The following is a 27,780-nucleotide window of genomic DNA, read 5'->3' on the forward strand; positions in this document are numbered from 1 at the left end:
TGTCATGGGAAGAGTTAATGGACCAAAACTTTGAGAATATTGTTACCAAATTGAAATGAATGTTTAATTGTAGTGTTTTGTTTTTAATTGCATCAATGACACCCACTCTCACAACAACAGATTGTTTCTTAAAGGAGTGTGTAGGATTTTTAGGCATCTAGCGGTGAGGTTGCAGATTGCATCCAACTAGTACCTCTCCGCTCACCCCTCCCTTTCCAAGCGTGTCTGAGAACTACGGTGGCCTTCAGGTAACGTAAAAACTCAAAAGGCTCTCGCCAAAGCCAGTGTTTGGTTGGTCCGTTCTGGGCTACTTTAGAAACACGTCGGTACAACATGGCGGACTCCATGAAGAGGTCCTGTGCCCCGTGTAGATACGAAGGGCTAATTCTAAACTAACAATAACATAATGCATTCTTAGTTTCAGGTTTTTATAAACGAATGAACACAGTTATGAATATTATGTTCAGTTTCTGCCAATACGTCCCCGTTCGTTTAGATGAATTCAGAAGACAACATTCTTCCAAAGTGGATATACTGTATGGCGCTTTTGGATCAGTTGATGGATTGTTGGTGGTGATGTTTCTAACATGAGCCAAGAGCAGACGACCAAATCTAATCCCTCAGGCAGAGAATAATCCAAGCAGTCATGTGGCTTCCTAATGAGAACCTGAAGGTCCTTGATCAGTGAGGAGACACACACACACACACACACTACTACAGTGTGTATGAGCTATAGTAATCATACTGTAAAAAGGGTTGTTCCAGGTTAAAGTTAAATGGCAAAAGTACACATTGTGGTCACATTATTGTGTGAAAAAACAGGGACATGTGATACGATTGAATTTATTTTTTACTACTTTACACTAAATATTGAAAAGAACAATGCACAAAAGGTGTAATCAGCAGTTTGTCTCAGTTCATTTGTGAGACAACACATTCTATTGTAGCGCTACACAGAATGTGGGTGTGTGTGTGCATGCAGTTCTTCCTAGGATAGTGTAATATCATGCTGATATCCCACCACGTCACACGCCCTCATGATAAGCCCAACTAACAATGTGAAATTGTAATCCTGTGCAGAGGTCATTGTTCAGTCCCATCAGGCCCCTAATGTGCATGATGACCACCAAGAACTCACACAAGAACACATGACGCTGCTGTGATCAGGCGTATGAATACTGTGCAAGCACTGCTGACAAACAGCAGCCGGAGGACACAATGTAGCACACACGTCATTAAACATTTCCTGTACATTTGTCTCAATGGCAACAGTCCACATAATGCAATTGATTTTATACAAGTCTGGCACATTGGACACCCAAGGATTTGAGTCACAAACACAAAACTTCACTGTCTTAAGTTACACTAAGAAAAAAAGACAACATTGAGCAAAGTGGGTTCAATCACCTTGACTTTTACAGACATAGGACCAAGTCAAACAGAGGTGCAAGGTCGCCAAAAAGAGGGAAACAACTTTGTTGTAAGATCAATACAAAATACAACATCTCTGGGTGTGTAGTCCAGCCTGTGCGGGTTTATATAATATGCTGCAAATACTGTAGGCTATGTGAATCCGATAATGAGAGAAATAGGGAGAAGAGGGGCTGGGGACATATACTGCGAAAGAAAGACACTGAAAGCGGCCACATTTCGAGAGGACGGAGAATTTTTCATGATACAAACAATAAGGATGGAGTGTATAGTGGGAGAGGAGAAAAGGTCATGTAAAAAAGATACAAGGACAGGGAGGGAGAGTGTGTGGGTATGGGTGTGTGTGTGCTATGGGAATAGCTTCTCACGGATGTTGAGGATAACTATGAAAAATGATCTAGTTACCATGGATACAGAGGGTTAGGCTTTGGCAAGTGAACTCATGAGAAAGTCCAGTTTACATCCAGACAATCACCATTTTCCTTCTGGTGACAAAAAAAAACCCCCCCGGAGATGCACAAATAAATAAATGAATGACTTTGGTTGAATGTTGCAGTAAGATATAATGGTTATGGAAGTGACCTTTGTGCAGAAGGACAACCACGCTCTTCCACTAACAAACAATCATGTCTAACAAACCTCAACCTGAACTACGACAGTGGAACTAGAAAAAGACTAGTAACACTAAAGCTCCAGGCTGTGTGTGTGTGTGTGTGTGTGTGTGTGTGTTTGTGTGTGTGTGTGTGTTCAACTGTCGTCCTTTCTTTGCCTCCAACCAAGTTGTTGCTATAAATACAAATGTGTTGCGACTTTGTCAGTAGTATGAAAGGTTTTACACAAAATAACACAATACATTAACTAGCATTACTCTCATAAAAGCATGTAAATAACTTAAACTCATAATAAAAAACCATGCATGTGCAAAATTCACATAATTACACAGTCAATATTGCTTTCTTTGGCTCTGGCAGAATAAACTGTATGTCAGTCTCTTGCACCGAGTTACGGTGGAGGTCAATAGAGAGAGAACAGCATCACAATCACAGTGGCTTGAAATGGTGAGGAACCAAAAACACAACTCCTGTTTGCCTTTGGGGCGTGTTGCATCAGGCACGTTTGGAGCATTTTCTCCGTTTGTTCAGTTTGGTGCAGCACGTTGAGTGACAGTTGCCAGAACTTCTCCAGGTGAACTTAGAAGAGCGTGTAATCTTGAGCAGCTGAAAAGAACAGCTCCCGGTTTTTTTTACGTTTAATAACCATGCCAAAGAGCAATAGAAAAGGGCTGAAGTTATACTTGTTTGTCTGCCAAAAGAACTTTTAACTCACAGCATGATGATGAGTCACTAAAAGTCGTGCTTCTTACTTCTTAGTCCATGTGATTTTACTTTACAAACTCTGTCTCTCTTGTAATTGGGCACTGAGAACACAAACAAACCACAAACACTCACCGAAATAAAATCTTCCACCCTGGTTTGGACCAAAGAGGCCGATCTGTACTGTGTGTACTTAGATTTCTTTGAAAAGCTGGGTGGTGTGCCTGTCCCTCTTTGTACTACTGTCTTTCCATTCTGTCTCTTATCCTCATTTAAAGCAGCCAGAGCAGCTCATCTGCCTGTCGGAGTGAAGCTGAGGTGAGATGGTGTCTGGTATCACGCTTTTCAGGATGTCATTCTCTGTGGCCATGATGTGCTTTACCAGGAGGTTTGCAGCTTCAACGATATTGAGATTATCCTAAAAGAGAGAGAAAACGGTCAGGCAATGGGTCTATCATTTGTATTTACTTCTCTTTTATAGTCTGTCGAGTTTAAGTATTGTTTCACATTAGTATTTCCTGAATTATATATCCTGTCTGACATTTTGATTGAAGAAATTGTGTCAAGTAACCGAAGTAAACATACCATTTATGTGCTATTGGAAAACATGATTTTAATGGATCTGTTTGGGAGAGTTTCTAAAACAATCATCTCAGCTATGTCAGTAAAGCACAATGTTCCAGCTTCAGCTGCCGTGCCGTTAGTATGCATCCTGTGCAGGCGTTAACCTACAGCATGTTCTAAATGTGGGTAACTAGCATGCTATCATCTTCATGTGATTAACACCATGTGTGCACCTTAATGTGTCTGAAACTACTTCAAATGAATGCTGTAAAAAAAAAAAAAAAAATTCTAACTGCTACCAAAGAAGAACGTGTATGTCTGTTTGCATAGCACTATACTTCTGACATTTATGGCTGAACCTGCACCTCATAACCTTTGACCTTTTAGAATGTTGAGTCTTGGTGCCACGGGAATGGCAGCGCACTTATGCAGCGCCTGCCTCCAACACATTAGTGTCAACAGAGGATGTGTTTATAGCTGCGTGTAAGTACTGCAGAGATTTTGGATCAGTGTGTGGAACGAGGTTAATTCAAATTGCCACGCATTACAGAAACGTATGTTTTGTTTAGATTATTTGGCAGCTCAGTCCTTACAAACATGTACTGTACAGAAAGAAATTGTTCAAATATAAATGTGTTTGAAATTCTAGTCAAGCATGCCCTATATTATAAATACTATAATATACATGTGATGCACAAAATACCTAGAATTTTCTATTGGTTAACTATTTTTCCTTTGCTTGGAAGCAGAACTCTTTTTTTGAACACCAGGCAGATAAATCAGTTAACAATCCTCTAACACGTTTAACTAAAATAACTTGTTTTGACCCTGCTTTTCAAATTCCTCACGCAGAGCCACTTTCCATGAGGATATGAAATTCCAGTTGGCTCTGTGGGGATGTTTTTCACTGACAGTAGAGATCATCTCCCAATCAGGTCACTTCAGAGCGTGTCAGCCGCTCACTGCAAAGGCCTACCATCTGGCCCATTCATTAACATGTTGATGAATAGAGCAATGCTTTGATGTTTTGGGAGACACATAAATTTGCGTTCTTTAATTATATGAAAAGATCGACCCTCTCACGTCAAATATGAAGCTAAAGCCCTAGGCCAGTTAGCTTAGCATGAAGACTAGAAACAGGGGGAAAACAGCTAGCCTGGCTCTGTCTGAAGGTAAGGTATACAATCCGCAAACCACCACCTCTAAAGCCCAGCCAAGAAAAACACCTGCTCATGATCACCCATGAAACCAAAATTGCTTGTTGTTTTAACACTTAAAGATGCACCTGAGCGGAAGTTGTCGCTAGGTTTGGGGCTAACCCCCTTTACCCTAATCAGCAGGTGGCAAGACAGACATGGGAACTGGGCTTGGGTATAGAGAAATTGTAACATTTATAAATAGCATAAACTATACACATTGCACTGCTACGTTCTTACGTGCCTGATGGCATGTACTTTGAGTATAACACGTTATATGCGCTTTTATGACATTTTTCTAACATACTAAATGGTACTATGACTATTTACTTGCATACTTTATATGATGTTTTTATGACATACTATACTATAACTTATGACATATATGACGTTTTTATTAAAAAAATGTCATCACATCCTATACTGTGACTTTTGAGACATTTTTTCATCACATACTTATACAATGACTTTATTATTGATGATGTTTTTCTGGCATACTATACGGCATATTTATGATGTGCGACCGATGCTTATGCCTGTGAGTCAACCAGGCTTGCTGTTTCGCTCTATTTCCAGTCGTTATGCTAAGCTAAGCTAAGCATCTTCCTGTTCCAGGTTCACGTTTACAGACAGATAGAAGATATAAGAATACCTCAGCCCTGGTCTCACCTTAGCCGAGGTCTCAAACCACCCGACAAAGCCGTGGTCCTTGCAGAACTGGTCCATTTTGATGCCGTTGTTGGTCAACTCCCTGCCCTGGTCGCACTTGTTAGCCAGGAGCACAGTGGCAATGCTCTGTCCATTAGTCAGCAGTAGTTTGGAGTCCAGGTCCTCTTTCCACTTGATGACGGCCTCAAAGGTTGTGGACCGTGTCACATCAAACACTATGAAGGCTCCCATGGCTTCACGGTAGTACACTCGTGTCATGTTTCCAAAACGTTCCTGACCTGTGATGAACGAACACACGCACACAGGGAGCTTCATTCATGAGTGTGGCAACACTGTTATTGTGTCAGCCATCAGTTTGATAAGAGCCTCGCATTGTTTTGCAGCAAAACAGCTAATGCAGCAGAGCCTGCATCTTAATGAAACAGCACATTCCTGTGGTCTTACTGTCACGTTGCACTTAACTAGATGGTCAATGCAACCGCTTGTTCCCCGCTGATAATAGGCCTACTTAAATTACACCTGTAATGCCTGACTTGTTATGAAAATAAACTTCTGTCCCAGACTGTAGCGGTATTCTTATAATAAAATATAACCACGTAGAATGTCTGTGTTCAGCTATGCATGTATGTGTGTTCATCCATGCTTGAGTATTGTGCCGGGAATAGAAATTAGGTGCTTGAGGTGCAAGTTAGAACAGCTGTCAACAAGACACTCCCCTGGGGGAGCTCTGCTGTCGAATGAGAGTACTTGTTGGTCCAAAACTGAGCGTGTGCCGTGTAGGTGTGTACATCCTGCTTGTTTTACATACTTTGCCCTCTCAGCAGAAAATGTACATGGTTAATAAATATTAACTCGTGAGAGTCCATTTTGGCTTCGCTAGAAACACTTCTGACAAGACAAAACGCTGCCTCATGAGTAAGAGGAAACGGAAAATCGGACAGGTCGTGGATGGGGAACTTCCCCCTTTCGTGCAAGAAAACACACGACTTTCATTGCTCACAAGGAACCCTCGTGTGCAGACAGACACACGCATCACACATGCCACTTGACACGCTGTCATTCAGGAAATATATGGCGCAATTTACAGCTTTACATTACTTCAAAGTACAACATGTGAAATGTACCACTCCGTAGAGTATAATAAACCAGAATTCCTCAGCCCCTACTTAGTCTTATCCCTGCTCCTCCTCACAAGGATAAAGTTAAAGCAGGTAGATGAGACTAAATCAGATGTGACATATAATTGCATTTGACCGCTTGAAGCATGTGTCTCTGCATGTGAGTGACTAATGATGTTTAGCTTTTTATTTTGGCTACAATGACACCCATGTGACTGGCCCTTAAAATCTCCCTCACGTGGGCCTAATCACGTGAAGCAGCATCATACCTTTCAATGAATGACCGAATGACAGTGTGCTGGTCTTCCCTAAGCACCATTGGCATTGTGAGCATGTAGCTCAACTCACAACAAAATCACGTACACGATAACTAAGGTTTGTACAGAGTTCAAAAGTATCCTCTCAATAAAGATCTGGCCAGAAAGCCAGATGTTTGTGTATGTGTGTGTGTGTGTGTGTGAGAGAGAGAGAGAGAGGAAATACTGCTCTTCACAATGACAGTGCGTCTTTGAGTTGTGAATGTTTCAAAAGTTTACAAAAGTCATGTCTCACTGTCATTTTGAAGATAAGTCGTATCTTCCCAAACCATCAGCTTTTCAGGAACTATAACAAACTGCTTTGCAAAACAACACGTTTACTTTTTTTCCAATGAGAATATGAAGAGGTCCCTTAGTTCTTGCACATATTTGACAAATTTAACACGAAAATATACTTTAAGCTTTAAATAGTGTGCAATTAAAATGCATCATACCAATCAAAGAGGCTGAACCCCAGCTGCAGATAACTTAAAAGTTTGAATTCTTGAAGTGACAGCAGGAGACAACTTTTTATACCCAGCACATTAAAGACAATTCGACTTTCTATTCTACTTCTTCACTGCCTCACCTGCAATGTCCCACAGTTGAAGCCGGACCGTGTCAGAGTCCCAGTTCAACACCTTCAGGGCGAAGTCCACACCGATGGTGGCCCGGTAGTTGGTGGAGTAGTTCTGGTGGACGTAGCGCCTGATGATGGAAGTCTTCCCAACCCCCAGGTCTCCGATAACCAGCACCTTGTACAGGTACTCCTTCCGGAGGCTGTGCATGCCGTTGGAGCGTGCTGACTGATTGGTCATCTCACTTGTCGGGATCTCAGGCGCAGCAGCTTCCACAAACTTTGACTCGTGTATGAATTCAGTTTTGGGCTTCGTCCCCTCTTCCTGTCCCGTGTGTCTCCCTCTGGTGGGAGTAGGAGACGTGTGATCTGCTCAGGGGCTGTGCTTGGGAACTTGTGACCTCGGAGACGTGCGCACGGTTTACTAAAGCCGCTGCACAGTTCCTCTCTCCAGCGCAATATACTGCCACTATGTGACTTTCTCAAATGTTAACCCCTTATGTGCTGCGTAATAGTCGCTTCCTTGTTTAAGTTAGCCGAAACAACTATCTTAACACTGCAAAGGAGAGCAGGAAAGGGTGATACATCCTGGCCTTGTCTTTTTGTGTAGCCTACAGGTTTCCCCAATGCTAAATGTAGCTACACTCCCCACAGGTTGCCATGCCCCTGTCATCTGGCCAAAGAGGGAATGAGCTCCAATTAAATGTATGTGTAGATGCAGTTAGAAAATCAGTCGTATTGCAATTAATGCAGTAATGTCAGTTAGTCACCCTCATGTAAAACTGCTCAGATTCTTGCAATGCAACTAGCAGGAGAAAGCACACAGTAATTAGATACGAGTGCTGCCATTTTAGACTATACAATTTCCGGTATGTAAAAATCTTTATCCAATATAGGTATCCCCCATATTTAGCGACACATCCAGCTGCTGGATCAGGCATGTCAAACACAACAAAATATGCGTTGCAGGTTGACATTTACAGATTGGCATGCTTTTCTCTGGAACACACATTCTGGGGCATGTGTTATGGTCACAGGAAAACATTGTACAAAGGATGCCATACCCAAGAGTTACTAAAGCAACACGATTTTATTCATAATTGATGCCATATTAACCAAAACTGTGAGAATCTGGAGGCCTGGCAAAAAAGAACAAAATCACAGGAGTCTGGGGCCAGCCACACCAGGGGCCGTAGGACCTGGCGTGGAGCCCATAAGATCTGGTGCTACCAATTACCTTCAGAATTCACATAATTAGTTAAATTAAGTCCACCTGTGTGCAATCGATGCGCACATGCATGATCTGTCACGTGATCTGTCACATAATCTAATGGAGCGCCATTAAATCCATTGTTAATAAAAGTAAGGAGTAAGGCACCACAACAAACCTGCCAAGAGAGGACCAATACTCACGGATCAGGCAAGGAGGACATTAATTAGAGAGGCAACAAAGAGACCCCATGCCTTCAAGCCAGATGTAAACCAAGCCAGAAATAGCACGCGATATTCTGTATTGTGTGAATCTAAAGTAGTCTGTAGGAGTGAGAGAAATCATGGTTATGGTTGTTTTTAGGCTGTGAGTTGTGGTGCAGTTGAATTATTACATCATATTGAGAGTGTGCCTATATTTTTTTCCATTCCATTTATATCAGTGAGGGTAGAGTACAGTATGTAACAGCATACCACCATCAGATTTCAAGGAAAAACAACGAGTTGGTCCATTGAGACCTTGATATCTCCCTGGGCTCTTCAAAGCTATTACACTCTGACTATACACTTTGCCCACCATCTTGTGAATGTTCATTTCACTGGACAATTTTGGTCCACAATGCACGCCGTAAGATATTATAATATGTTATTTAATAAAGAGTGCCCCAGAAACCCTATTTCTTGTTAGGTCTATTAATTATCGCCCGTGATTTGACACAATTATCTTCTTATTTAGAGAAGGTGTATAAGTAAAATCGGCTTAGGTGTATAAATAACTACCGCTGCACATGATCCAGTTTCTTAAAAAGAAATGTGACTCCTTAATAAAACACGATAACATAGAAAATTCGATTTTTAAGTGTCATTCAAAAGTCACTTTGAGACATTCTCTTCCAGTAAGTTACACTTTTGATTTTTTATTAACCGATGAAGAATTCCTACAATGTAAATAAAGAGCATTTACAGAGAATTACAAATAATTGTAAGAAACTGCATTGCATTTGGATGGAAACCTTTAATGCAGTTAAGTTTAAATAGTAAATTCTGGTTATTTGAAAGGCAAATTAAGAGATAAGACGAACAAATGTCTTCTGTAGATTATATCAGTGAATTATTGGCATAAAGCGTATACACCTGCAAAATTGGCACAAACCTGCATGCAAATATGGCAATTGTCTATGGTGATTTTTACATCAACAGCCAGTAGAAAAACAGTGCACATAAAAAAAAGAACCTGAATACATTCCTGCCTGTGTAAACATACAGAATAAATGGGGACTGAAGGACAGATAAATCAGCATAAGCTAGCTCCGCTTGAACATCATCATCTGCTAGCCTTTCAATCCCTACTGTCATTCATCTACATCCTCAGAGAGGCCAAAATGCAGATACAAAAAAAAGCATATTCATTGAATATTTTCAAGCATAATAAATAACATAGTCAAAATGTCATGAATATTATAAAAAAATAATATATCCTCCTTATAATGCCTGACACATGAGCCCATCTATAGAAACACAATGCCGTTTACTGCAAGGAGACATTGGCACATATGTAGGTAAAAAGCCAGGCTAGAAACCGCTGTTTATCAACAGATGTCAGGAAAATCTGGCACACTTTCAAAACTAACCTTAAAAACACATCAATATACACACACTGATAGTATCATTATTTTGCTACTGTAGCTATTCATCTTATTGGTTTCACATTAACAATATCAAAAAGTAATTAATTACAAATATAACTTAAATAGTGCAACCAAATCTTGACATCATGCAAACTGGAAACACTTTGAGCCAACAGATGACAGCAGTCGTTCAGCAGGTAGGAGCTGAATCGGAAAGTATTTCGGTTCAGACACATCCTGAGGTGGTAGATCATTTTGGTCCACTTCAAATTACAACTTATCATACATTCAGATAAATCACATCTAAAGGAAAGAATTAAAGAAAACATCCAAGTAGTCCATAATCTCTTTAAGACACCTGATGGTGTTGTGTCTTTTGTTCTCAGGATGGTTTCATTCTCGGTACAAAGGGAAGGCTGTTAAGAACTCGCCACTCAGAAAAACCTGCTTCCTGATTTGCATACAATAATGCAGCATCTGTACACTTTCTATTCTAGCATCAGGATACAAAATGCTCGCTTGTGTCTTCCAGGATTGACAACAAATTAGAGGGCAAGAAAAAATGTGTCACACTTGACCTTTTGATGTCAGACAAAGTTATTCTGGACAGATGCCTTCATGCTGATACAATCTGCATCCACCCAGGTCTCAAAATATTAAAGATTAGTCAACAGCAATTATATACAGTAAGCAATTACAACTAATTGGTTTATGGTCATTTGAGACGCAAAATATACAACTTAAATACAACTATATTGAGTGTTACAATACCTGCACTTACCTAAACAATTCAAATGCCATTTTGAGAGTCAGTGTATGAGCCATTTTGGCATAATACAAAGAAACACTGAACATGAATATTTGGTCAATTTCCCCACTTAAGATTGATAACCATTATATAATGAAATAAAAATTCAAAAAGCAATTTTACATATGTTTTCTCGGCTTATCTCAGTATCGTCTTTGGGATTTGAAAAGTCAGATACCTGTATCAAGCACAGCATCTAAAAGTAAAATGCCCATAAGTGTGTTTCAGATTTTTTACTCACTTGGAGACAAACAATGAAGCACTCACATTGCTCAGCTTAATTTCAGCATTTAGAATTTGCAGTCTTGCCAATGGTATTTCTCCAATGTGTGAGTGGATTCATCCCAATCTGAAAATGAAATTTTAAAAAACGGCTTAAACATTCAAAATATCCACATATAGAAAGGCATCCAGGAGTCTGTTTTCCGGTCTGAAGCGTTTTCTTTAAAAATAAATACTCCATATAGAGTAAAAACAAGTAGAAGAAATGTGTAGATAGAGCAGAGTTTAGAGAGAGGAGGAGCTCTGGCAGTAGTGTCTCAGCAGCAGCTGGTCATACTCGTCCTCAGAGGCTGGAGACAGCGAGGGCGGTGAGCTGCCGCTGGAGCTCAGAGATGAGTCTCTAAACGGGGAGGGAGGCGTCAGAGCCACCAGCTCCTCCATATCCTTGGCTCGCCTGCTACTCACGCAAGTCCCGGCCAGGTGCTCGTAAATCTTACCTGCTGGTCGATTCTCGCAGAGATTGGAGACGACGGCGACCTCGGCATATGTGGTGACGGTGGAGGCGGCCTGCCTGTTTCTGGATGCGAGGTACTGAGGTGGGCAGGGGGCGGCATCTGCAGCTGCAGGCAGAGCGGTGGTAGGTGAGGCGTTGGCGGGGACTCCCCCTGGCAGCATCATGGTGTTCAGCTCGCTGATGTTGGCAGTGAAACGATTAACCACACAGCTGATTTGGTCCATGATAGTGGTGCCCTGAGCCTGGGCACCAATCATCCCCATGCCGATGTCACCAACGCCTATGACACTAATGTCCCCACAGTCCACCATACCAACACCCTGGCTGTTGTCCCCACCTCTTCTCCTGACCCCAGCTGGGTTCTCAGTCTCGTAGGTGGGTAAGGCTTGTCCATCCTCTCCATTTTCTCCTCCCTGGAAAACCCTTGGTGATGGAGAGGGGGAGCAGCTGAAGGGCTGAGACACCTGTTGCTCTTCAAACTGCTCTTTGGCGCCTGTATCCGCAGGTGCATCTCCTCCTTTAGAGAAAGGCTTGATGATGGCTGTCTGGTTCGTCTCGACTACCTCCTTTTTCTTGACATGGAATGACATCCTCTTCCATATGTTTGGCCTGTAGCTGTGCTCATTCTGCGACCATGTCACCGATTTCCCATTGGAACTGCAACACACATGAAAGACATAAGAATTGTTTACATTTGATGAAAGATTATTATAAATACTGATACTGCATATAAGACATTATGTGTAAACATGTACTGGACATTACTATCGTACCAGGGTAGCTTTTTTCATGTTTTACTTCTTTCTACCATTTCTACCATCCCCCGTTCTATCTTTTGCTGTCTGAGTAATTTTACATCTCTCGCCATTTTGTTTTTTCTCTTCCCTAGAAAGAGAAATCCTTAAAGGCAGTGTGTCACCTCTGGGAAAACTTAACCCAAATGAGGTTGCCTTTTCTCAGCTCAGGGAGCAGTTTTTCTTGGCATATCCAGCCTGTTGTAGTGGATTCAGCTCTGATTTCCCAAAGACAGTTTAAGAAGGAACAGGGACCGTTGTTTTCTTGGAAATGTCTCAGCAGGGTTTTAATCTGTATACATGGACTCATGGACAGAAACACCTTAAATATAGGGGTGTCAGTTTAGTAGTTTAGACTGTGGGTACTATAGTTTCTCTGCCATGTCACTACACACCTGCAGTTTTTCCCTCTTAGCACCCTCTTGCTGGACCATCCTTTTGGACCCTAGACCATTACTGAAAAAAGTCCTGAGATGAGGTAAAATGCTGAGTGATTGCAATGCAATCTATGGTTTTGCTGGTATTTTTATAGTGTGATTTTTAATAACTCATCCAATTTAATTGAGTGCCTAAGGCAAAAACTAATAATATAATTCATAGGATTTTGACTCTCTCAAAACAATCTTTTGCCACATTGTATAGAGTTATCAATGGCAAAAAAAGGTGACATAATAGAAATACTGGGGACATGCGGGAGAAAACATAATTAAAGAGCTTCAAAATGCAGCATATACAACATACAATATACACTCTTTTTCTATGGAAAGTTAATGGAAATTCTTCTTTAAGCAACTGAGCAAAGGTTTCCATTGCCTAATACCCACTCGGGTCCCCATACCTGATGTTGTCATGCACGGAACCACGGCGTCGAAACAAGTTGGCCATGCTGCTAGAGGATTTGCCAGTCTTGGTCGTTTTCTTGGCATCACCCACATGCATGCGCACCACTGTGGATGTTGTAAAAGCACTCCGGACATTTTTCTCAGGCTTGGCAAGCATGATGTACACCTGAACACAAAAATGAATATAAAAAAAAAACTATTCGCATAAAAATGCAAAAGAAAGATTGACAATGAGTTTCGTGTGAGTTTTTCATTGTGATTCTGAGAATTTGAGTTTCCATTTCTTACCTTTGGGACAAACATGCAACAGAGAGCCACTGTGGCACTGAGGCTGACACTAAAGCACATGGTTATGATCTTGTAGTTAGAGCCAAAGTAAATAGGAACAAAGGCCAGCCAGATGATGCACGTGGTGTACATGGTAAAGGCAATATACTTGGCCTCGTTAAAATTAGCCGGAACATTCCGAGTCTGTGGGAGAAAGGGAAGAAAGGACATTTTAAAGCCGTTTAAATTGAAGTAGAACCAACAGGATACAAGGGGACGAAAAATGAGAAAAGGTCTGAGTGCAAACAAAGAACATTATGAGTCTGATAGAGAAAGTACAATGGGACTGTGTGTTATTAACTACTGTTGTGCTGAGGTACCTTGAAGGCGTAGAAGGTGCAGCTCAGGATAAGCAGGCCATTGTAGCCCAGCGGCGCCACCACCCCCAGAGTGGTCAGATTGCAGATCAAGTGCACCTCACGGATACTGGGGTAGTCATAGATCACCTTAGAGAGGAGAACGGGAGAGGTCACTGTAGCTGTATAAGTAAATGTAATTGAACATCCCCCACACTGTAAAACACACACACACACACACACACACTCGCACACAAACCTCTGGTGGCTCTATGACAAAGAGTGCCACAATAATCCCAAGCTGCAGCAGTATGAGTAGGAAGGCGATGACCAATTGTGCGCAGGCGGACATAAAGCGCGGTTTCTTGGTGCAGATCTTCTTCTTGCTGCCTGCCAAGATCCTTGCTATACGGTTGGTCTGGATCAAAAATAGATCAAATGGTTATGCAGGCTTGACTTACATCTACTGTGGATAAAAACGCATGTGATTCATAACAATAATCCCCTTTTCAGTTTCCAGATCTTAAACATCACCCTCTGCCCACACACGGATACAATTCTTACCTCCCTTACAACTGTCCAACTTCCAATCTCTGGAAGTAGCTATGTTACTCCTGCACTTATCCTTAGATGCCCTTCTATTAATGCTAAAAACTTTGGATTGCGATAGTGGACAAGTTGTAGGATCAAATGTGTCAGTTTGCAACATCATAGACGTCTCTCTCCTTTCATATATTGCATACTCTAACTGCATGTTCCTCCGTTTGGTCCTCCACCTCTGTTGACTTCTGAACCTTCTATTCAAGTGTATTTCAATCCCAACATCCTGTTTCACATGGAACGGTTTCACAACATGGAAGAAAACTAGAATCTTAAATCTTGAAGCCATTTCATTTAAGATCACTTAGATTTGAGGCTGTCAAGATAGCTTTTTACGGTATGGAATAGTTTGATACGCTGTAGAGTTCAATAGAACAATCAAAATCGGCTAAGGGTGGTACCTTGGGCTCATGATACTAACATGTACTACTTACACTGGGTTTGTTCCTCTACTTCATGGCAGCAAAACAGAAAAGAAAGTACCTTGGTAACCAGCGCGGAGTAGCTCATGGCAGGGGACAGGCCGATTCCCAGCCGCTGGAGGTAGCAGTAGACTATGTGGGGCTTGGCGATAAGGCTGAAGGTGCACAGATAGCCCAGACATATTCCAACCAGGATGATGTAGCAGAGCTCACGACTGGATGACTTGACCACTGGAGTGTCCCAAAATCTACGGATGGATCAAATTATATCTAGGTTCACAAAATTGTTAAAAAGCAGCTGGAGCAGTAAAGGTGTTACTTTTGAACCCATTACTGCGTTGGTTCACGTTCTTGCGATTGAAGTTGGATACATTTTTGACACATTGATTTTTACTGTTTATGCACATGAATAGTAAAGCTGTAGGATTTAATTACTTGACGAAGACAGAAGTAACAAAAAGTGTCGCCATAAGGCCCAGGCAGGAGAAGACCACTGCAGCAATGGGCTCTGGATCCCCCCAACGCACATACTGCACAGGGATTGGCTCACAACCTGCAGGATACAGAGGGATCATGGTAGCAAGAAAGGAAGACACAGACACGTTTGATTTGTCTAAAAGAGTGGTAGTACAAGGATGGTTTGTTCATGTATTTGTATGTCACAGCTTCAGAGCTTATAGTGAAAGCAGCAAAAGAGATTCACTCATACTGCACTGTTTACTGTGAACAACATCTATGTTGTTATGTGTAAAATATTCAGTTTATGATGCAGGTGTCATGGGACTTGTGAAAGATTAAAGAGATCTGTAAAGGAGAGATGAGGGATCATAAAGGGATAGATCAGAGGGACGACAGGTTAAGCACACAGCTGTTCTCCTCAGGAGGATCCACTTGAAAACTGCCTTTATGTGTTTTATAAATCTACAGAGGAACAGGATTTGTAAACAATAATTTATTACAAAAGGGTAAGGAAAGGGTTTCAAATTGTTTTTACAGACTTTGAAGTTAAGAAGTATTTGTGTTAAGATAAGATAAGATAAGATAATCCTTTATTAGTCCCGCAGTGTTGATTTCTGTGTCAGAATGTTTGCCAGTTTGTGACAGGGGATTTTGGGTGCACCGTGAGTGCATGACCCACATTCAAGGCTCTTCTGGTCTGTTTGGAGATCTTGTATGTGCGAGTAGCAGACACACAAACAAAGTGTATTTACCAGTGAGGTCATCAGTTGGCCAGAAGCCAAGGACACAGGCTCGACAAGTGTACTCATCAAACACAAACTCGTTCTCCTTGCAGGGGGTGCAAGTCCAACAGCAGCTCACCTCTCCTTTACGGATCACCTGGACACGCACACACACACACACACACACACACACACACACACACACACACACACACACACACACACACCAGTATGAGGAGGGCGGAAAGGTCTCAAAGCCCCAATGGTATTTTTATGTAGCTAATCTTACACTCTGACTGCCCGAAGGGCAGGGAAATGAGGATTTCTCCGTCAGGGGATCAAAGGAAGAAAAAAAGAGAGATGTGTGGAATAAATGTATCCTCATTATTACAAAAAAAACCCGTCTCTTTGTTTTATCAGCCCTTCAGTGTGAAAATAAGCTGAGGAGAGAGGAGGCATGGTGGGTCAGTGGTTCAGGCTTTCACTTGCAGAAAGTTCTGGGTTCATATCTCTTTGTGGAACTTGCACGTTTGCCTGGCGTTCCCTTGGGTGCTCCAGTTTCCTCTCACAGTGTAAAGACATGGAGGTCAGGAGATCTGGAAAACTGCTCTTGAGCGTGAACATTTTACATGTTTCTGTAGTTCTATGATAGGATTCTGGGACAGGCTTCATGGACGGGTAAAAAGGAATAGTTTAGTGAGCGGAACTCTGAGAGAATGTGTGAGGTATTTTCTCTTTAGAGAAATGCATTGCCGATCTGATAGGAGCGAGGGAACGACTGCTATCGTTTTGTCAAACTCAGCACAGGTCAGAGAGAGACAAGCAGTTGGTAGATCGTAAAGCCCGGAACGTGGGCTGTGGTGTAAGGTCTGAAGGTGTGAACAAGCAGATCTTCTTCAAAGCATTTGTCTGGAGTTTTGAATTCCCTACAAGCTGCCACATTATCTGGGAGTTAGTGTAGAGTGTGTAGGAAGGGTTTTAATGTTAGAGACTTTTTGGGATAATTAAGAGGAGACAGACTGCATTGTTCTCCATGATTTGGAGAAGCTGCAGGGAGTTACAGAAACCCAGATGGGACATGATTAAAGCTTGAACAAAGAGCTTTGCTGAGTCCCTGGTGGGGTGTTGGAGGATGTGATTGGATTGACTTTGCAGATTGCAAACCTGTGGTCGCCGGCAATGGCTGCTGTGTGGGTCTTTTCTTCAGTAACATTATTATACTGTGTGTTCTCTGGTCTATAGTGAATATTGCTTGAAGAGGTTGATAAATACTCTGCTGCACGCATGCAAATACACGGTAGATACAGTTTAACGCATTTGTAGTTACTTAATAAATGAAACAAATCAATTTTAAAACAAAAATCTTTCTGACAATGTCAAACTGTGTGTTGGAGTGGTGCATACCTTGATCTGTGCCTTCTGGCAGGGCTCAGAGCAGACTGACTGGATGATGTCACTGTTGTTACTCCAGATTTCCTCATCGTTCATCTTTAGGCCACCCTGATCCCAGCTTCCCACATGGATGTAAGAGTACTCATCCTCGCCCGTGCGCTTGAAGTTCATGATTTCATACCTGAGGAACATATATTGTGAGCATGAATATATGTGTATATAAATATATATATATATATACACTTTATATAAACAAGATTTCTTTCTACTTCTTCATTTCCCTCTTGCCTTCCCCAACATAGTCCTTACCTGCCAGGTGAGTCTCCATTCTGGTCAAAGTGGATGGTCTCCCCAGAAACACCAGTAAAGTTGGTTCTCATCAGGAATTCCAGCAGCTTGCGGCCATCAATGGGTCGCATGATCTCACACAATCCCTGTCATCAGGGGAGGAGCAAACACGGTCAATACTGTCAAGCCCAGTGTGAGAGCATAAATGTGCACACTGTTCATTGTCGTACCTTATATCCTGGACAGAGGGATTGCTGCATGGCGTGCAGACCGTAAGCCATTGAATAGATGGCATTTATGACGAAGCCCATCTTGGTGTCTTGGGCATACTGATGGCGCAGAGACTCTCTCCCTGTGGAGGACAGAGACCTGCTCATAAGAACAAACCCAGTCACTGTAATCTAAACTGATGTTGAAACATTTAGGGATGTGAATACAATGAGGAGGTGTGTGGAACATGATGTTGTACTAACAGGTGCAGGTGCGGTTGTACATGCTGCTCTCCTGCGGATGCCCCCTCAACCTGCACTGGAAGCGATGTTGCCAGAACTCGGGGAACCAGGGGTTTCTCAGGTTGGCGTCAGGCTTCAGGTTCAGGTAATAATCGTCGAACCAGGTCACATATGCCGACTTCAACTTTATCGTGATTCCACCAGCTGCCTCCCTCTGGTAGCCATCTGTCACATCAGACCTGTCTGCCCAGCCATCACTGGACAGGAGGGGGAGAAAGAGGGAGACAGACAAGGTACAGCACGTTGTTAGAATAAAGATCGGTCTACAAGACTTTATATTTGACCAGGGTTTTTTCTATTTCATTTATGTTTTTTCTCAAAGGCTATTGATAACATTTTTTAATTCAAATGCTGAGATGTATAGTAAATGCATACATGCAAATAATAAAACAGACAATAGAAAATCTTTCTAATTCGTACACAGAAACCATTCATTTACATATATTGAGCGCATTGAGTACCATTTTAGCATCTCGCTAACTTTTGCTCAATATTGCAACCCACACCAAGATTTGGCGGTTGATTCAGCACCGTCACCTCAGCAAGACTCGACTCAGGAAAAGTTGTTATTGTCTGTTATCTGTAAGGAACCGGTAAACCTGACACAAATAATTTAATAAAGGTAGACATTCTATTGTCCATTACAAGGGAGGCCTCTCTGTAACATCTGTCCTCATATTTCATACTAAAGCAGCATTCGGATTATGACGCTGATGCTGAAGAATAGCTCCAACCCTAACCAACACTATAGTTATCTACTGGGGTTCTTCCATAGTTAGCCTTGAACCTGGTTCACAATTATACCGTAAGAAACTGGTTTCATCAACAGAAGAATAGCAGAGGGGCTGACATCTTGAAATAGCCCATCTCAGCATTCCAAGATGCAGAAATTAGCTCATTAGAATTAGCTCATATTAAACAAGTTGACGCGAAATATCTCAGAAATCAAGGATTTAACAAAATGGAGGATAAGGGTAAAAACAGGATACCGTATGTAGTCTGAGATATTTTAATAAAGAGGTCCATGATAGCAATGCATTTTCAATATAGCCTGCTGTAAACAGCTTTAGTTAGTGCCTATGGCTATATTTTATACCAGCGTTACACAGATTGAGAGAGACAGGTGGTGCGTCGCAAAATGAACCTAATGAATGCTCTGCAGAGAGTTACAGTAAAATTAAATATTTATTATGATGACTCAGATGTACCAACACAAGACTCACTGGGTGATTAAAATGAAAAGTATTTGCTCACACATCCAAGTTTGAAGAATTGTGAAGTGTCTTTTTAAAAGTATGTTCATGTGCAAAGATGGCTTGAAATAAACATCAAGGGATCAAAGGTCGATGGTGCCGGCAGGACTTGGCCATGCCGTTTTGTGTTGTATTGTTGTACTACTTCCATGGTCACATATTTCTGTTAGCAAAGTTTGTGTCCATTAATAAGATCTCTATGGGCTCATTAGCTGTGTCTCCACATTCATCGGGACACACTTGTAATAAGGAGGTTACTGATTTTAACAGCCCTAGGAGCCCTGCATTGCAGAAACATGGGATTCCTGTGAACCAATCTGCAGAACATATATTGATTTATAACTTGGAAATGTTATGTAAAGGATTCATTATTTGTTTCATTCTAAAGGCAGTTTGGTACAACACCTTCTTACTATAATCCCAAAAAATATCTGATGCTCAATGAACCACACCAGACATACACCATCAGACTGCAGTGTTTGCAAACATCTGATCTGTTATTTATTCAAAAACACTGTGGGCTTGGCCTAAAAAAGCTGTCTTGTCAGTGAACTGAATAGGTTTCTACTCCGTCTATTATCATTCCTCCCACTAGACGCGTGTCTACGATCAACAAAGACAGAGGGCTGATGATTACACCTCCACACACGTGCATAAATGGGAAGACTCATACCTCGCTGACACAAAGAAATGCACCCATCTCCTTCTAACTGGCAAGAAAAGCAAAGGAAGTCATTTTTGAAACTGCGCTAACCGAGCTCGAGTTATACAACAGTAGTGTGGGTGTTTTTTTTTTTATGATGCCTGGTTCTCTAGGTGAGGTAGGAGATCATTTCATAACGCATCCTTAGAGAAGCGAGCACAGAAATGGTACACTAGTATAAAAAGGACAGGAATGGAAATGAAAAGCATGGATGGCTTCGACTCTGGATAGTTTGAATCACTCTTGAACGAGAGCTCTGAAACCCACACAACGACCTTGGAGGGCAATATGCTGTGTGCAGCGTGTTGCTACACCACCTACAAGCTTGAAGACACACACAAGTGTGTGCTCACACATACACACACTTACTCACACGCTGTGCTATTTTTTCACCTCGTACAACATAATACTGGTCAACTATCCAGCCGTATCTTTTCTGAGTGGATACTTTGCATTGTAGTGGTACGAACTTGAAGCTGGAAATGGGTCCATTTCTAAAATTAAACTGAACAAGTTTAGGGATCACCAAAGTTACTAAAATTCATCTTGAGTACGACATAAATGTGTATCAAATTGAATGGCAATATACCCTATAGTTGGGCAGATTTGGCCATTGATTTCTGTACAAACAATCTAAAGACAGACAGTGGCTTGGATACAACGGCTCAAAATTGGCTTAAGCAGTGCTGGCTACAAAACAGCAACAAAAAAAGATGTATTTTAATTACCTGCTCCTTCAGTCTCTCTCTTTCTATAAATGGAAGTATGAATGCACTGCACACACACGCACAAAGACCTGGTGACAAATCCTCCAGGCTAACATCAAAAGGATAGTTTGTGAGGGTAACACTAATAACAAGAACGGTAGTGGAGGCAACAAAGTGAGGTCAGAAACATGATGCTGAAGGGCAGAACCAATAAAAGGACACATAGGACACACACATAGTGCATGCTCATATAAGATCTTATCAAAAGTGACACAATTTGCCACCTTAACAGTACATCTCGTATCTAATCAACAACAAAACAGAACAGCAAGGAGAAAAATCTTAACAAGTGAACTGTGATCTTTAATAAAGAACAGATGACACCTGTCTGGAGGCTCTGTGTGGTATTATGGATGAGAGAGCATGATGTTTTTGCAATATGTAGTTCAAGGTTATTTTATGTTTCCTGCTGTCAGATTTGAGCGACAGCCTACATATGTGGCTCCTAATGAGGGAACGCATTTCTAGAACACGAGGGACAAGACTGAGCTCGAGAGCTAACCCTTAAAATAAAACACGTTATTCTCGGAGAGAGTGAAACCTCCTGCTAAATCAACCCCTACTTTCATGCACATATTTCTTCCCCTTGTGTTTTCATTTGCATATTGTCTCTCCTGCATCGTATGCCCAGTCTTCAACATGTGTTCTGCCTAAATGAATCTACGCATGAACCATTTGAAGTTGTAATACATCCCTGAAAGAAAATAGGAAAACCATCACTGCCTCATCTATTCGTTTGTCTATTTAGGTGGCCACTTTTAATAAGAAATCCCTGATATGCTGACTTTATTTGACTCCCAGCTCTCGCTCTTTTTTGTTGTACTTTTGTGACAATTAACATAACAATATTATTCTATTTAATATTGATTTATGATTATTTTACTGCATTTCTCTATAGGGATTGTAGAGCTAAAGGATGGTCTTACTTAGAATTATTATTTGGAATGGTAAATAAAAACAAAGCAGGCTTGGTTAGCCTTCCTTAATGATAGCAACAAGTGCATCGATATGGACTGAATAAAAAAGGTAGTATGAAGCACCGAATCAAATTTAGATAAACATAAATTAGCATATTACTAGTGTGATCCAAGTCTGTGTCACAGTGTCATGTAATCACAAAAGAAGTTCATTAAAAATACCTTGACCATCCCAGACCACCATGAAGTTGATGGATGCGATGAAGGTGATGCTAAGAATGACGATGAGAGGACAAAGATGGCCCCAATGAAAACAAACACATCTTGTCTGATGATGCTGGACATGAAAGCAGTCTGGATTGGAAATTAACACAAAAAAAACAACCTGAAACACAAAAACTTCAGTCATTTCTTTTAGCCTCTAATTGAAGCAAAAACACGTCATCGATTCTACATACTACAATTCTCCACTCACCTTCCAACCAGCAGAAACTCTCCCACCAGACCCTGTCGTCTCATGGCCATCAATATGCCTCGGACCGTCATGCCCTCACAAAAACAGGCCACGACCCTGGCTTTGGGCAAGTGGGCTCGTAGCTTCTGCAGTAGCTTATCAAAGCCCTGCTCCCCAGCGTTGCTGTATATCTTATCAGAGTGGGCGATGCAGATCCCCTCCTTTGCTGCCATGTCTTTAAATGCTTCCATACCACTCTCACCATAATTACCTATGGAAGGGAATACATGAAAGTAATTCACTGCACACACAACATCTGGGATTTGTTACCCAATTAAAGCAACCAAACCACCGGGATTCTTTAAGAAAGCAGTTTAGATGATGGCAGTTGCTTTTTTTTATTTTTTGCATTGTCAAAAAATCATCCACTTCTATATTATATTATACTATACTATACTATTATTTTACAAATGCTCTCTTGCGATTTTGTGAGACACACACAGGCGCACGCAAACACAGAGTACACGATCAAATAGACTGGTGTAATGCCAGCACAACACTTGGGAATCGAGTAAATTTGTCCCCATTATGGCAGCTGTCAGGGGTTACATTCTCCTGTTTTTGCTGGAAATTAGGTCATCTACTTTCTGTTGCTAAGCAAGTGTACTATCACTCTGGGCATGACACTGTTTGAGGCATCCTTCTCATTAATACTAAGAATACGTTGTACTCCCATTGAGTCGTAACATGTTTCTTTTGTTTAACTGTATTTTCACCTCGATTCAACTCTCTGTTAATGTGGCTGATGATGTTGCCATTTCTGTTTGAATTATAATGATTTTGTTTTCTTCTTTGATATTTCTTTCCTTTCTAGGCCTTTTTTAACCTTCTATGCGGTCAACATTGTAAATAAGAACAAGTTTGTTGTCTACAGGTATAGGCAAAATGTAATACAAAATAAGATGAGCAACATAGTCTACATCATACACATTAAAACTAGGGCTTTTCTTACAATGAGAGCTACTTAAGACGTGAGGTTTTATCCTGAAAGAGAACATTTGGTGTGCAAAAGACCTTTTTTTTTAATCCTCCTCTGCAACAGTTTGGTATCTATATGGAATAAACCGGAATGATCCAGTCAGGATTTAGCACTCATTCCTATCAAGTGGGATTTATTTCATAAACATATGGCCTTGAGACATTAATAGATTCAAAAAGAAGCAATAAATTGAGCGAATTAAGAGCGTATGAAATATTTTGGTATTTGATATTGACAACGATGCCAAAACGATGTATTTTGTTTCTGAATAGGTGGGATTAGTGATTCAAGGGCTGGATCTTTTGAATGTGTGATAACCCTGTGTGTTGATATCGCCTAGATGTCTACAGCAGGGGGTGGGGTTGCTTTGGGGGCAGAAGTGGTGATCAGCCTCATCTGCCCTACAAAATATCATATTCACTTGGGGTGACAAAAAAAAGAAAAGGACGGTGTGATCATCCATCACACCGTCCTCAAAGGACAACAATAGAGATGCAACAGTATCCGCCTCTTTTCAAGCATCTATCCTTTTCACTGAATCAAGAAGTAACATATAGATAGGACAAAAAAATTATGAATAATGGAAATCTGATAATAAGGAACTGTTGTGAGAATGTGATCAGTGGCTTAAGCCTTACTGAAATCAGTGGACAGAGCACCGTGATGACCAGAGAGTTCAAAGCCCTTGGCAGATGTTCCCTGGGAAGCGTTGCCAATGATGAACATGATTACAGAAAATATATAATCACAGCTAATTTCACATGGATTTCTTATTCATCCCATAGATATAATGGCTTCCACTGTACAGAAACAACGAGTAGCATGGTATGCGTGGCACTGCCTTGCTAAGGTAATAATAGAAATTATTATAAGCTTCACATTGTATAAAACTACAAAAGATTGAACAGATGCAACCGATAAATAGGCAGCTCATGAGTGTAAACATCATAAATGTTGTTTAATACATGTGTAAATAATGATGAGATAGGGAGATGAAAGGAGAATGATAGAAATGTCAAAAGAAATGCCAAATGTAAGGAGGTAACACACATGCGTGCACAGTCTCACCCTCTGTGTGTATTGCGGACACGAAGCTCCAGTTGTATTTCTTGACAATGTCCACCATGGCTTTGGCCTGTTGCATATCCGACGGCACCACCCTCATGAAATATTTAAAGAGGCTCTGTTGGAAGGAATTTACATGTTCACAAGTGCTGGCAGTATTCTTGACAGCATGTCTTCCAGTTACTCATGCATCCATTGCAAACCCCATTCCATTTTATCGTCCATTGACTTCTTGAATATATTATATCTGGCCTTCAATCACCAGCTTTCCTTATATTATGATGTGAAAATCGTCCTTGAGATAGGCGAGGAACTGTTTGCTTTTGTTGTTGTCATGGCTACATTATCGTCATTATACAACATAGTTTCAAGTCAGGTTACTTTGTAAAGTCTACACTGAACTTAAACATGTAAAAAGCAGACTTAAAGTCTCTTCAAGATGATTTCCATCAAACCTCAAACCAGTAACTGCCGAGAAAGAATCAACGTTTGATATTTTTGCTTGTAATTCAACGTGAAGGTTTGAAGTTTTCTCAAACTTTGATGTCATTGTTTTTGTTAACTGGTCTTACCTTGTCACTGAGATCCATGCTGGTGGCCGAGTAAGCGATCTGTGGGATGTTGAAGAGCTGGAGGAGATTTTGCACCTGGATGGCCACAGAGCTGGATCCTGGTCCAATCAGTCCCACAATGGGCTTCTTCGACTGCAGCAGCATGCTCCCTGCCTCGGCAGTACACCTGCCCTGGCTCTCCTCCTCTTCGTTGAACACTAGTGTGTCCCGAATGAACTCAATGCTTTGCTCCAGCGCCACTGCAGAGTGCCAGCATGAGTCCCTGGTATAGACAGATGGAGTTCAATGTTGTTTAGGCAAGCAGCATGGAAATAAGAAGATCGCTTGGAGAAGCCAGTTGGATGCTTTTTAAGAACATAGTCTGCACCTCATGCTTTTGAAAAAAATAACAAAAACTATTTTTAGAGCAGTGAGAAATCTGTAATCCAAAGTTCAGCCAAAGCTAATATGAGCTTTAAGCAGTCTGAGTCAGTCAAATCAATCCTCCAAATCTTTTTTTGTACAAATTTGTCTTTTTTTGTTTCCTTGCTGAGATGCAGTGGTGAGATAATTCCTGGTAGTCACATGTAAGTCAACATCAAATCAACCATCAATCAGCCTCTTATTGGTTTCAGCTGAACTTTAAAATTATTGTTGTGCTGTGGATTTAGTCCCTCATTTTTTACAGTGTAGTTGCGCTTGGAAGGGTTCACTTCACTGCCCTCATGGGGAAGAGGAATGATTGAGGCAGCTAACTTCTTCAACATTCATAGATGACATTTGAGTGGTGTAGTACCTTTAATTTGAAATAATCTTCACCTGTCCTTTGAATTTAAGGAAATATCTCCAACCTGTTGACTTTTTGTCAACAGGTCAGATTGCCCTGTTTTGCGACCTGTGGGTTTTAATTCCTGAAATTCTGGATGCCTGCCTCTGTCTGGTTTATCTCATTGCTTACACTCACACGTTATAACCTAATTCCTCCAGCCACTGTTCACCTGTGTGTTAGCCAGCACTCCTCAGTTACCTACAGTCTCCTGGAAGTTAGTCTAAATTAGTTTAAATTGTCAGCTTCGGGAAGATTGCTATATCTTACTCTTGCTATTCTGTGTAAGATGTACTTTGTTGTCTTTCTGGTCTCTCTCTCAGACAAATGTATCACAATTCTTCATTGTGTCAACACATGGTCCTCTCATAATTCAACAGTATAGGTCCTTAACAACAACAACAACAACAACATCAGAATGTTTGTGTACGGTTTCTGACCTGATCTCGCAGCCCAGGGTGATATTCGGGAGAATAGCGGGGTCTGCGTTGATTCGATCCAGAGTGTGCAGCATGGCCTCCACTCTCTGGATCCCATACTGCTCACGCACCGCACCACACTTTCGCTCATGGACCTGAACAAAGTTTTACACAACTGAGATTACTAACATTTATCCCACATACACAGGTGGAGAAAACGAGCGCATGCACAGAAACACACAAAGCATGTACCTTGTCTGCAGGTGGTTGGTGGTGGACGGAGAACAGAGCTCCTATGATGATGTCACCAGGGATGTGTGTCAAAACCCTTCTCTCAGTGTTCTGAGCATTGACCCCACCCTGCTCTTTCAGGCCCAGCCAGCTCAGATCAGCTCCCAGTAACACACTCACTGCTACTAGCCTCACATATAACCCTGATCTGTTTCCCATCCCTCTGTTCCTCCTTGCACCTCCTGTCATCCTCTGTCCTCTTAGAGCTGACGTTCAGATGAATGTGCTGTCTTTGGCATGGTGCTTGTAGTGCCTGGGGTAAAGGTTGGATTCCTGAAGAAAATTAAAGGGATTGGCAGTAATTGAGCTCAGCATGTAGACAATAGTAAATGTTTGTTAAACAGACAATACACCAAGATTTTTTTTGTACAGACTTACTCAGTCAAGGCGCACATGTATTTTAAAAATGTAAGAAATTTGGTTGAAAGAAAACAGTTCTTTCAAGAAACACCTCACATGTATGTGGATCATTTTGATTATTAACCAGGTCATGATTTCTTGAAATAGACATTGCTGTGGAATTTTTCAAATGTATTTTTATTTTGTTGGCGCTTTAAGCACCAAAAGCCGAGTGCCGTGTTGTCCCATTATATTCTAGAAAGGGCAGACATCTCTACATATTTCTAAAACTACACAACAAAATAAATAATTTAACACTTCGGGTAAAATAAATTGTTTTTTTGATTTTGGGAGGAACTGTCCCTTTAAGTACAGTTATCATGTGGAGCAAAGACAAGTAGGTTCGTCTATTAATTCACAAATCATAGCTTATGTAAACTTTCCCCTTCGTACAGCCCTAAAAATGGCATCAAGTTGCTGTCCATGGTGCTAGAATTATGTTGGCAGTGAATCGTGCAACAACAAAAAATAACTGACATTTAGGCTTGTGGTCCAACCAAGAATTAACAACCTGTGTAAAACTCAGTCTCAATCAATTAATTGTGCGAACAGCATAGCCAAACTATACGGACAACTTCAGCCTACCTGTTTTCTGTCAGCAGCCTTGCAGATGCCATTCCCTTTGAGATCGTTTCCTTCACAGACGAGCAATAAGAAACGCGTTGTAGGCTTCTGCTCAAGCCGAGCCTGCCGCCTGGTTACAGGAAACTGCAAATAGCAGCAGATAATATAGCCCGTTATTGGAACATGTTTGAGTTACTGACGCACACGGCGCGCCCCCCCCCCCCCCCCCCCCCCCCCCCTCCTTCTCCACCTCCTCCTCCTCCTACTCCAAAACAGTGGAGCGCATGGAGCATCAACAGTGACTAAATGAGCATAACTGTAGAAAGCTAAGGG

At 41.4% G+C, this 27,780-nt stretch overlaps 2 protein-coding genes across 2 annotated transcripts; both read right to left on the reverse strand.

Annotated features, from left to right (window-relative positions):
- Positions 1-3,012: 3,012 nt before the first annotated feature.
- Positions 3,013-7,405, reverse strand: rab38b (RAB38b, member of RAS oncogene family; the record flags this gene model as incomplete). The annotated part of the gene is made up of 3 exons (XM_079171996.1): positions 3,013-3,162; positions 5,174-5,451; positions 7,177-7,405. 3 exons carry the CDS (start codon positions 7,403-7,405, stop codon positions 3,013-3,015), a joined length of 657 nt encoding a protein of 218 aa, XP_079028122.1.
- A 3,911-nt stretch (positions 7,406-11,316) lies between these two features.
- grm5a (glutamate receptor, metabotropic 5a) lies at positions 11,317-26,673 on the reverse strand (the record flags this gene model as incomplete). The annotated part of the gene is made up of 17 exons (XM_079171995.1): positions 11,317-12,202; positions 13,178-13,347; positions 13,470-13,652; positions 13,829-13,954; positions 14,064-14,222; positions 14,888-15,074; positions 15,262-15,379; positions 16,038-16,164; positions 17,412-17,580; positions 17,709-17,833; positions 17,918-18,039; positions 18,161-18,396; positions 22,315-22,564; positions 24,401-24,515; positions 24,970-25,231; positions 26,215-26,348; positions 26,446-26,673. 17 exons carry the CDS (start codon positions 26,671-26,673, stop codon positions 11,317-11,319), a joined length of 3,597 nt encoding a protein of 1,198 aa, XP_079028121.1.
- Between the last annotated feature and the right edge of the window lie 1,107 nt (positions 26,674-27,780).

This window comes from Pholis gunnellus (assembly GCF_910591455.1).
Source record: "Pholis gunnellus genome assembly, chromosome: 13".
Lineage (NCBI taxonomy): Eukaryota > Metazoa > Chordata > Actinopteri > Perciformes > Pholidae > Pholis > Pholis gunnellus.